The sequence below is a fragment of the Lethenteron reissneri genome, chromosome 59 (assembly GCF_015708825.2).
Source record: "Lethenteron reissneri isolate LAM-NWPU_2019-01 chromosome 59, ASM1570882v1, whole genome shotgun sequence".
Taxonomy (NCBI): domain Eukaryota; kingdom Metazoa; phylum Chordata; class Hyperoartia; order Petromyzontiformes; family Petromyzontidae; genus Lethenteron; species Lethenteron reissneri.
The window spans coordinates 5,017,691-5,031,286 of record NC_083837.1 but is presented as its reverse complement, the minus strand read 5'-3'; the positions used below and the strand labels follow the sequence as shown (position 1 = coordinate 5,031,286).

General features: G+C 46.7%; 1 protein-coding gene across 1 annotated transcript in view; it reads left to right on the top strand.

Moving 5' to 3' along the window:
* Positions 1 to 4,992: 4,992 nt before the first annotated feature.
* NDC80 (NDC80 kinetochore complex component) overlaps positions 4,993 to 13,596 on the top strand; it is a 30,623-nt gene continuing 22,019 nt past the window's right edge. The window contains 4 exon segments of the mRNA XM_061575794.1: positions 4,993 to 5,174; positions 10,514 to 10,627; positions 10,959 to 11,033; positions 13,224 to 13,338. Of these exon segments, the coding sequence (XP_061431778.1) occupies positions 10,539 to 10,627; positions 10,959 to 11,033; positions 13,224 to 13,338 (279 nt within the window). The 5' untranslated portion in view covers positions 4,993 to 5,174; positions 10,514 to 10,538.

Here is a 13,596-nt window from a genome sequence, read left to right as displayed (position 1 = left end):
ACTGCCTTGCCTGGTGTACAGGAGGTCGTGGGTTCCATCCCATGCCTGACGTCTGTGTATTTGGACTTTGCATGTTCTCCCCGTGATCACGTGGATTTTTCTCCATTTACCAACGTGCGTTTAAGAGTATTTGGCTGCTATAAATTTCCACGTGGTAAGCCACTTCGTTGAGTTATTATTTGTGGCCCAGGTCACTTCTGAAAAGAACTACATAGTTCGGGTGGGCCTTACTTGGTAAGATAGCTCCAGGGCCTTCGGGCGATATCTGTGTCAAGAGGCTGGGTTATGGGTGGATGTTGAGTAATGGTGCAGCGACATAAAGAAAATAATACTGGTATGAACCTCCTGGTTACACCAGCCCACAGGGGATTATTGTGTCCGTCCGCCGTGCAGGGAGGGGCTGGGTGGGGAGGGAGGGGCTGGGTGGGGAGGGAGGGGCTGGGTGGGGAGGGGAGGGTGGGGCTGGGAGGGGAGGGTGGGGCTGGGTGGGGAGGGGCTGGTCACCCCGTGGTGCCCTTATAAAACTCAACGTTTAACCTACTCACGCCGGCTTGTGCCCACCCTCAGTCGGGCATATTTGCGGAATACACCACGCCGCCGTTGACCCTGCAGGCCATTGACCGAGCAACCCAACGTTCCTACCAGCTACCTCCGCAGGAATGTGCTATGTGGAGGAGGATATCGAGGCAGGAGCAGGATCGTGACATGGGCATCGCTTTTTCAAAGGAGGTGGACGTGGAAGGCGAGTGCTGTGTTCACGTGCGCAACTTCATCTTCGACTCCTGTTTATTCACTAAATTTCAGTAGGTGGTGGGAGGGGGGAAACTCGCCAATAAGAAGACATCATCTTGGTTCTTTCGGTAAAGTCACGTAGAAGGAAAATAATAAAATAATACAAATAAAACATAATAAAATAATTCTCACGACGTTTTGGCCACAACGCAAGCAGCCGTCTTCAGGTGGAGAACAGGTCTCGACGGCTGCTTGCGTTGTGGCCGAAACGTCGTGAGAATTATTTTATTATGTTTTATTTTTATTATTTTATTATTTTCCTTCTACGTGACTTTACCGAAAGAACCAAGAAGATGATTCCCTGCAGTCACGAAAGCTTTAAATCGAAAAAGAAGACATCATTTGTGAGGGTCGCCATACCACTTGAAACAATTTTGGGGTTTGGACAGCAGCACGTTGATGGTGGCCTCAAGAGGCCGTGGGGCCTTGCAATGAAGAACGCTGTCCGAGACGTATCCACAACGTTTCATGTATGCGTAGTGGGTACAAATTAGAGGGCCATAATTATAATATATATTCAAATATTCAAATATGCTCAAAATGTCCCACTAATATAAATATATTGCTATGAAAACAAATAATTGCTTTGCTATGTAAATAAAAACAACAATTTGCTAAACATTGGCCACAATATCTGGACTTGTCTTCATATAAATCAATGCATAGATTTCTGTTTATATGATTGTGGTTATGGTTGTACTTTATCAATCCCTAACCTCTGCCATTACATACAATGAAACAAGAAATGGTAAAAAAGTACAAACAGAGCAATGTAATACAATACACTATTAGACATTATTGTAAAAAATAAATAAAAAGTCCATCCCATGTGTTAGTGAATTTTTTAAAATATTTTATGCAGGAAATGAGTTTTCAAATTGAGATTTTTTAAATCCTTTATATTAAGTTCGCTTGCTTGCTTGCTTGCGTGCTTGCTTGCTTGCGTGCTTGCTTGCTTGCTTACGACCGTGCAAATTTTTCGGTCGTTTTTTAACCCACTTCCCGTGATCCAATCGAGCTGACATTTTGCACACAGACTCGTTGTGCGTGACAATTTATTTTCGTGAAAAAAAATCCTAAATTTTACACTTTTTAGGAAAAAATAAATTATATTTATTTTTCGATTTAAAGCTTTCGTGACTGCAGGGATTCATCTTCTTGGTTCTTTCGGTAAAGTCACGTAGAAGGGAAGTAATAGAAGTAATAAAATTATTTTATTACTTCCCTTCTACGTGACTTTACCGAAAGAACCAAGAAGATAAATTATATTTAATTACCAATTGCTTAATGGTGGCAGGCAATCATCTGACCCATAGGTGGCAGCCATCTCAAGCCAGAGGACGAGAGGACTCTAGCCGCCACGCATATAAAGGATTTATAGTGAAAAACTTTGTTTTTACGGGTTATACTTATTCTGGGTTGGGACCCCCCAGACAACCTGGAAGATTTGGTCCCCCCCAATGTTGACTCCATGGCTACGGCCTTGATTGGAGGCAACACGTTTATTTTCCAATAGCGATACAGAACACAGAGGGGTACAGCCCCTTCGACCCACTACACTAGGAAGGTGTATCCTCCTCACTGGCGTGCCCGAAACATTCGGGACTAATCTCTGTAGAGTCCTCTGCTATCGGGGTCTAGGGAGGCTACCTGACCCGACCCAGCCAAGGTCATTGGGTCCGGCTCTGCCTATTTTGTCTTCAGGGCACCCTCTTCATCTTCGAGTGATTTTCGAAACGTTTATTGGTTTGCCCATGTTTTTCATAAGCAACGTTTTTGGGTTTAGATCGCGTTATTTATAAATGTGTCGTAACCCTCCACCACCCGACACGGCCAATCAGCAAAAAAGTGTCACGTTGACAAAAGACAAATAGTTCACTGCTTTAGCCCACCGGTGTGTTGAAGCGTGAAACGCGATCTAAACCCCAAAAACGTTGATTATGAATAATATTGGTCGCGAAAGCCTACGTGTTAAATTGGCCATGTTTGTTTGTTGTAGTACAGAGTTAGACTGATGGCCTTAATCTAAGTTGTCTTGTGGTTGTTGTTGTTTGACTTGCATCCCACTGGGATTTTTGCACACAGCGTTGGTGTACGGTGCTTTATCTGCAATATTTTGCTGTCTTTTCTTGGATTTTCTGTTTGCACATAGTCACTTTAAGATGTTTTCCTGTTCATGTTTTTGTTTTTTGTTTGTTGCGATTGCACCCGATTCAAGAGCCGAATGGCTCACATGGCTATACCTAATAAATGAAACTGAAATGAAACTGAATCCCATTCCCCCTCTACTCTCGGTCGACAACTGCCCGTCCCATTCAGGGGTCCGGCTTTTATACCCGATCCCGGCTCACTCCCCCCAAGCCACTCCTCTCTTCTGGAACCGTCTAGAGGGGCCTGGAGTGTGACGTCATCCCCCAGCCCCCCCCCCCTATTGGGGTCAGGGGTCAGTGCCCCTGAACCAGAGCTACCCTGGGGGTGACCTTTTGCCCAATGGCCTCACTAATCTCCATCAGCCTCCCTTCTGCCCCCTGTTGACCCGAGGCCGTTATTACAGCCTGTAAGTCGTGGCAATCGCACACAGCGCTCAACGATGCCGCTACTACATCTGTATACATTAAATTGCAAAAAAATTAACCCGTAAAAACAAAGTTTTTCGCTATAAATCCTTTATATGCGTGGCGGCTAGAGTCCTCTCGTCCTCTGGCTTGAGATGGCTGCCACCTATGGGTCAGATGATTGCCTGCCACCATTAAGCAATTGGTAATTAAATATAATTTATCTTCTTGGTTCTTTCGGTAAAGTCACGTAGAAGGGAAGTAATAAAATAATTTTATTACTTCTATTACTTCCCTTCTACGTGACTTTACCGAAAGAACCAAGAAGATGAATCCCTGCAGTCACGAAAGCTTTAAATCGAAAAATAAATATAATTTATTTTTTCCTAAAAAGTGTAAAATTTAGGATTTTTTTTCACGAAAATAAATTGTCACGCACAACGAGTCTGTGTGCAAAATGTCAGCTCGATTGGATCACGGGAAGTGGGTTAAAAACGACCGAAAGATTTGCACGGTCCTAAGCAAGCAAGCAAGCATGCGAACTTAATATAAAGGATTTAAAAACAATGTTTACTGTACTCAACACGAGTCTACAGCAGTACACTTCTAACACGAATTATACAGGGTGCAATGAAATGCAGAACACGAATAAATAAAACCGCCCACCAAAATATTGTACGTAAATTATATAGTGTATACTATTTGTTTATTTCGGTAAAGTCATGTAGTTAGAAAAAATAACAAAAGGGCAGATAGGTTATTTTTATTTCTATCTACGTGACAGCGACCTCTGTCTTTGTAACAGACAGAAGCAACTCGTGGCGGTAGCCTCTGTCTCGGTGACAGGAAGAGGACTTCGCCATGACCCGAGGCTGTGTAAAAACAGCGACCTCTGTCTTCATAATAGACAGAAACAACTCCTAGCGGTAACCTCTGTCTTGGTGACAGGAAGGGGACTTCGCCATGACCCGAGGTTGTGTCTTTATAACAGACAGAAGCAACTCGTGGCGGTAACCTCTGTCTCGGTTCCATGATGCTCAAGTGACACGAGGCTGTGTGAAAACAGCGACCTCTTGCTTTAAAATAGACAGAAGCAACTCGTGGCGGTAACCTCTGTCTCGGTGCCATGATGCTCAAGTGACCCGAGGCTGTGTGAAAACAGCGACCTCTGTTTCGGAGACGAGGGGAGCGGTGGCGCAGCGGTTAGCGGCGTCGAGTTCGATTCTCGCACACGGTCAACACACACGAGTGACGATTATCCGAACTGGTCCTGGACCTCCCCTAGGTCGACTCAGCCTCAAACCATCGCCGCTACTTAAACATTTTTTGTTAAATTGTCTTTGCATTTTATTTTAGTGGTACAATGTTGTGATAGGTTTGAAATAAATACGGTTTACTCGGGGAGACAAAGACAGCCGGGCGTGTGCCGTTCCGGCATTCAAGAGGCTCTGCTCGCTGAACAGCACTTGCCCCAAAAGTCCTCCACAAGCTACAACAAACACGGGGGGATCTTTGTCTTTGGTGGCTGTGTGAGTTGTGAAAACAGCGACCTCTGTATCCCGGGGGAGGGGGGGAGGGGTGTTGTAACAGACAGAAGGAACTAAAGAGACGTTGCAACGTCACGCGATTTCCCGACAGCCTCCGCGCGTCCCTCACTTTTAAAATTGCCGAGTTCGTTACCCCGCGAACATCGCAGCTGCGGCGGCGTTAACATCACAACAACAACAACAACAACAACTTTATTATTACAACAACAGCAGCAGCAGCGTTACAACTTCTTCCTTGGCCGTCAACCTTCCGAGCGGGAACGCGAGCAGCCAAGTGAAGGTTCGTGTCCGCGTCGCTGACTTGAACACGGCCTACGACTGCCCGCCACTTGCACACACGACATACACACAACACACACTACACTACACACATTACTCACTACACTACACACACACTACACACACTACACACACTACACACACACTACACACACTACACACATTACTCACTACACACACACTACACACACACTACACACACACTACACACACTACACTACACACACTACACTACACACACACTACACACACTACACACTACACAACATACACTACACACCACACACACTACACACACACAACATACACACTACACACATTACACTACACACACTACACTACACACACACTACACACATTACTTACACACTACACACATTACTCACACACTACACACACACTACACTACACACACACTACACACACACTACACTACACACATTACTCACACACTACACACAACACACTACACTACACACCATACACACTACACACACAACATACACCCTACACACATTACTCACACACTACACTACACACATTACTCACACACTACACTACACACATTACTCACACACTACACTACACCATACACACTACACACACAACATACACACTACACACATTACTCACACACTACACTACACACATTACTCACACACTACACTACACACATACTCACACACTACACTACACACATTACTCACACACTACACTACACACACTACTCACACACTACACACACACATTACTCACACACTACACTACACACACACTACACACACACATTACTCACACACTACACACACTACACACACACACACACATACACTACACACACACTACACTACTCACACACACTACACACACACACACTACACACACACACACTACACACACACATTACTCACCAACACTACATACACACATTACTCACACACTACACGACACACACATACACTACACACACACTACACACACACATTACTCACACACTACTCACACACTACACACTACACTACACACACTACACACACACATTACTCACACACTACACTACACACACACTACAAACACATTACTCGCACACTACACACACACTACACACACACATTACTCACACACTACACTACACACACACATTACTCACACACTACACTACACACACACTACACACACATTACTCACACACTACACTACACACACTACAACAACAACAACCGCCATTCGCCACTAAGTGGCGGTGACGTCACCACGACGCTTGTGCCAGGCCAAGTGCACCTTGAGGCCACGTGAAGTGTAGAACGCCCCCTGGCAGGAGGTCACGGGGCAGACCCAAGTGCCACGGGTCGACTGACTGAGATGACTGGCTGATGCAGATGCACCACCTGTGCTCTCTACTGTGCCAACTTGCTGTGCTTTAGCCACCCGGCGCTCCGCTCGTTGTTGTGAGCGTCGCTCCTCCGCCCTCCGTTGTTGGAGGGCGACTGCCTCCAACTGCCCAGTAGCGTCCTTCACGAGCCTCCTCCACAGAGGCCGATCTTGACACCGCTGGTACCAGTCATCGGCAAGTCCACTCAGCTCCACGTCCTCCTGTACCACATCACTCCATCTCTTCTCTAGCCCGTGCCGCGCCCGTTTAGTCCCCTCAATCCGGACGAACAAAAGCTGTTTAGGCATGCGGTGACTGGGCATGCAGGTTACATGACCCAGCCAACGCAGCCTTGCCTGTGAGCTCCTCACACAATCCAGCCTGGTGAAACCCAGGATGGATCGTATGCAGGCCAGCCTAAATGTTTCCAACCGGCGAAGATGCTCCATTAGGGGGGTCCACGTTTCGCAAGCGTAGAGAAGGGAGGGAATGACCGTGGCCGAGAAGACCTGAAGCTTCGTGCGGAGCGACAGACCAGGTAGCTTCCACACAGCGTTACGCAACCGATGAAAATATATTGCCGCGCGACTGATTCGGAGTGAGACCTCTGCTAATAAACTGGAGCCGGTCATGAGCACACTGCCCAGGTATGGGAAACTCTCCACTCTCTCCACAACTGCCCCATCACTGATTGGGAGTTGTGGGGGTGGAGTGTCCGATGGTACAAAATACCCAGGCAGGTGCTTAGTTTTGGTGGGGCTAATGGTAAGGCCCCACCTCTTAGTGGCACGCTCCAGTCTCAGCAGCAGCGTCTCCAACTCCTCTTCTGAATGAGCAGCTATTACCAAATCATCGGCATACATAACGTGGTTGACCAATAGGGAGCCATCCCTTGATCGCACCCGGGCGTCGATCAGCCTCCCATTATATCTGTACCAAATGGAAATTCCCCCGGTACAGCTATTGAAGGCTTCACAAACTACGCAGTCGAAATATATGTTAAATAATGTGGGAGCCAGAGGACATCCTTGTCGCACCCCAAGGTGTACAGTACAGGGAAAGGCTCCGACTCCCGGCCACGTAGTTTTACCCGGGCCCGCTCACCATCATGAAGGTCCTTAATGATCGTGAGCAGAGGGTCAGGGACTCCGAAAGCACGAAGAACAACCCAGAGTCCAGGCCTACTGATGGTATCATAGGCCTTGACCAGGTCAATAAAGCAGAGATGTAGGTCTTGTTGGAATTCCCTACACCTCTGCTGTAGCAGACGGACAGAAAATATGGCATCTGTGCAGGACCGCCCTTTCCTGAAACCGCATTGGGGTTCCACAAGCCTCTCCTCAGCGTGCCTAGCAAGGCGATGTTGAATAATCCTTGCCAGGACCTTTCCCGGCACACTGAGGAGTGAGATGCCCCTGTAGTTGTTGCAGTCTGTGCGGTCCCCCTTCTTAAAGAGGGGGACCACCAGGGCATCCTTCCAATACTACGGAACCCGTCCAGTGGTCCAGACTGTTGTTATGATGTCATATAGGGCAGTCTGTGCACAAACGCCACCCTCCACACACTACCCACACACACTACCCACACACTACACACACAGTATTCACACACTGCGCACACAGTATTCACACACTGCGCACACAGTATTCACACACTACGCACACAGTATTCACACACTACGCACACACTACTCGCACACTACGCACACAGTATTCACACACTACACACACAGTATTCACACACTACACACACAGTACTCACACACTACGCACACAGTATTCACACACTACGCACACTACACACACAGTATTCACACACTACACACACAGTATTCACACACTGCACACACAGTATTCACACACTGCACACACAGTATTCACACACTACGCACACAGTATTGACACACTACGCACACAGTATTCACACACTACGCACACAGTATTGACACACTACGCACACAGTATTCACACACTGCGCACACAGTATTCACACACTACGCACACAGTATTCACACACTACGCACACAGTATTCACACACTACGCACACAGTATTCACACACTACGCACACAGTATTCACACACTACGCACACAGTATTCACACACAACGCACACAGTATTCACACACTGCGCACACAGTATTCACACACTACGCACACAGTATTCACACACAACGCACACAGTATTCACACACTACGCACACAGTATTCACACACTACGCACACAGTATTGACACACTACGCACACAGTATTCACACACTACGCACACAGTATTGACACACTACGCACACAGTATTCACACACTGCGCACACAGTATTCTTACACACTACGCACACAGTATTCACACACTGCGCACACAGTATTCACACACTACGCACACAGTATTCACACACTGCGCACACAGTATTCACACACTACGCACACAGTATTGACACACTACGCACACAGTATTCACACACTGCGCACACAGTATTCACACACTACGCACACAGTATTCACACACTACGCACACAGTATTGACACACTACGCACACAGTATTCACACACTGCGCACACAGTATTGACACACTACGCACACAGTATTCACACACTACGCACACAGTATTCACACACTACGCACACAGTATTCACACACTACGCACACAGTATTCACACACTACGCACACGGTATTGACACACTACGCACACGGTATTCACACACTACGCACACGGTATTCACACACTGCGCACACAGTATTCACACACTGCGCACACAGTATTCACACACTACGCACAGTATTCACACACTACGCACACAGTATTCACACACTACGCACACAGTATTCACACACTGCGCACACAGTATTCACACACTACGCACACAGTATTCACACACTACGCACACAGTATTGACACACTACGCACACAGTATTGACACACTACGCACACAGTATTCACACACTACGCACACAGTATTCACACACAACGCACACAGTATTCACACACTGCGCACACAGTATTCACACACTACGCACACAGTATTCACACACAACGCACACAGTATTCACACACTGCGCACACAGTATTCACACACTGCGCACACAGTATTCACACACAACGCACACAGTATTCACACACTGCGCACACAGTATTGACACACTGCGCACACAGTATTCACACACAACGCACACAGTATTCACACACTACGCACACAGTATTCACACACAACGCACACAGTATTCACACACTACGCACACAGTATTCACACACTGCGCACACAGTATTCACACACTGCGCACACAGTATTCACACACTACGCACACAGTATTCACACACTACGCACACAGTATTGACACACTACGCACACAGTATTCACACACTGCGCACACAGTATTCACACACTACGCACACAGTATTCACACACTACGCACACAGTATTCACACACTACGCACACAGTATTGACACACTACGCACACAGTATTCACACACTACGCACACAGTATTCACACACAACGCACACAGTATTCACACACAACGCACACAGTATTCACACACAACGCACACAGTATTCACACACTGCGCACACAGTATTCACACACTACGCACACAGTATTCACACACAACGCACACAGTATTCACACACTGCGCACACAGTATTCACACACTGCGCACACAGTATTCACACAACACACACAGTATTCACACACTGCGCACACAGTATTGACACACTACGCACACAGTATTCACACACTACGCACACAGTATTCACACACTACGCACACAGTATTCACACACAACGCACACAGTATTCACACACTACGCACACAGTATTCACACACTACGCACACAGTATTCACACACTGCGCACACACTATGCACACAGACTACACACACAGTATTCACACACTACACACACAGACTACACACACACTACACACATAGTATTCCATAAGGAAACACCGCCACTACATGCGTGTGCCCTGTGCTAGGAGGACGCCTCGAGTCACCGTCACAATGTCCAAGTCTCTGGGACGTCGCACCTCCACGCTGCCGCAGCGGGTGAAGGCGGACGGCAGCATCAAGAGCCTGGCCACTCCGCAGAGGTGAGGCACCCGCCGCCATGACTCCAGCCGGGATGCCACCGCCAATGCCTGGCTCGCAGATTTTCTCCTTTCTCCGCCTCCAATTCCTGGCTCGCAGATTTTCTCCTTTCACCACCCACAATTCCTGGCTCGCAGATTTTCTCATTTCTCCATCTCCAATGCCTATGTCGTGAGAGGCTCATCGTATGAAATGTATTTTACCGTGTTATGTTTTCTTGTGTTGTCGACCTGTGGAAGTCTTCTTTGGTGCTGCTGGTTCAGCAGATGTGTATGATGATGGGCACGATGCTACATGCGATTGTCTCTGTGGGTCTGGTGTTTGTGTTGACAGTGTGCGCAAGAATCGCCAAATGCCTCTTGGGAACTCGACCGCTTCGAACCGCAAAATCAGCTTCTTTGGAAACAGGTAATGCGACACAATATGACACCACGACAATAAGATGACACTGTGACACGACATGGCACGAGAAGACAACGTGGCGTGACAAGACATGACACAATCACACGACATTACAAGAGATGAAACGATGACACAACATGGCATGTGATTACACCTTGACATGGTGCACGTATGCACGTTGAACTTCTTTCGTACCGTACGTAGCCAACCGTGTTAATCGGAGGTGCGATGTAATCTCATCTGACATGAGATGACATTGCCCCAAAGTGACATTAGATGACGTAGATTTGAAGTTTTCGTGACTGCAGGTATCAATACTCTTTAGTTCTTTCGGTAAAGTCACGTAGGTACAAAATAAATTAAATCACGACGTTTCGGGCGCAACACAAGTGCCCGTCATCAGGTGGAAACAACCACAGTTGCTGTGGTTGTTTCCTACGTGACTTTAACGAAAGAACCAAAGATTATTAGATTACGCGTTCAATTCTGTGACGCTGTTACATGATGTGACACGTGATGGCATGTGGCATGAGATTATATGATGAGCACATTTTTCCTCCAAATTGTGATCTCTGCCCTGGATGAACTGAGTTTTCCAAGAGCAGTATCCGGAGTGAACTGCACGAGTACACAAAGGTTTAATTGGACGTCAGATGTAGAGCTACCCGACTCGCGTTCACTTATTATTGCACACACACCACTTGTCTCAAACGCCACGTTGTTAGCTGATGCGAGCAGCCGGAGGCTTACTTGCGGTGTCATTTCTCGATTGACGTTTCACCTTGCAGCAAGTCCTTGCTTAACGCGGGGGTTGCATTCCTGAAAATTTTTGCATAAAGCGAAGTATCATTAAGCGGGAGTAATTTTATTCTTTTTATTTTTTGGTTCTTTCGGTAAAGTCACGGTAAAGTCACGTATAAAGATCTTTATACGTGACTTTACCGAAAGAACCAAAGAATAATTCCTGCAGTCACGAAAGCTCCAAAACTAAGAGGGAGTAATTTTCCCAAAGAAATAATGGTGAAGGTGGGCGTGCCGTTGCAGGCCGTAATACGATTATCATTGTTATATGTATATATTTTCAACTTATTTCGCACCGTACGTAGCCAACCGTGCTAATCGGAGGTGCTGGGGAAGGACAACAAGCTGAACACAATAAACAGTTCTAAAGAAATTAGTTTTCAATCTAGATTTCAAAGTATATAGCTCCATACTCTTAGGTTTGATACAGTAAATTTAGCTGTGACGGTCCCACCTGATGACGGAGACTTGTGTTGCCTCCGAAACGTCGTGATTTATTATTTGATTTCTATTATTATTTCAATTTTTATTATTCTTTATTATTATTTTTTACCTACGTGACTTTACCGGAAAAAACCTAAGAGTATGAATCCTTGCAGTCACGAAAGCTTCAAATCTAGAATATATAGCGCCAGTGGCTTCCTAATATCGGAAGGAAGGGCGTTCCAGACAGCCGCAGAAGTGCATATGAAAGCGCGCGATACAATGACCATCTTTCTTCGATGGTTAGCCAAAAGCCGCTGTTAGGATAACCGGAGTTTGTGTAATGGTTTAGGCTAGTCTGCTCTTGTGTCCACGTAGTTTGCTTGCCCATGTCTGTTTCTTTTTTCCCCATTTGTTGCTCTCTCTCCTGTTGTTGCTGCACTTCTCTTTTCTCTCTGTCAGTTCATTTCCTGTTTGATGAAATTCTGATATTGGGCTATGTATTTAATGATATGAAAGCATCACATGATTTCAACATTGACCGACACGCAAGATGATGTGTACATGAAGTACATGAAGAGTGTCGTAACGTCACCTACGATAATAACATGATACGACGCCTCAAGATTGCATGAGCTGTTACAACATTCCACCATAGCACGAGGCGGCATGTGTTTGCATGCCCATGCCTGGCTTTTTTCTCTATTTGTCTCTCTTTCCCCTTGTTCCTGCATTTATCTTGCTTCTCTCCGTACGTGTTCCTTCAATTCCCACGTGTTCTTGTGTCTCTCTTTGTCGCTGTCCGTCCCTGCGTCTCCGAGTTTCCCGTCTGTTCCTCCGTGCGACCTTTATGTCTAGCGTCTCCACTTGTTTTGCCGCAATCCCCGATGCGCGTCCATGCATCTCTCCCCACGCCCCCCCCCCCACACTCTGTGTGCGTTTCTCCTCCCCTTGCCTTGCCACACATCTCAGTGTGACACGCCACTCGAGTCAATATGGAGCAGTTGGGGGATCTGAGAAAGTCAAGGACACACGCCCGCTCCATGACAAGGGCTTCCAGCAGAGGACTGTGAAGAGTCTGTGCGAGGTGAGGGTTGGGAGAGGGGGGGAGGGAACGGAGAGATTGAGGAGGAGGAGATGTGGCGGAGAGGCAAGACTGTTAAAGACGGAGAGACTGGGGAAGGGAAACGTGGAAGCGAATGAGAAAGGGAAGAGAGATTGAGGTGGGGAGAGGGCAAGCGATGATATGTAATACAACAAACACATACAGGTACTATTTAATTTTTTGAACGGAAACAGGCATCAACCACGGGGCTGTGTGATGCTCCTTCGATTCCTATCTGGC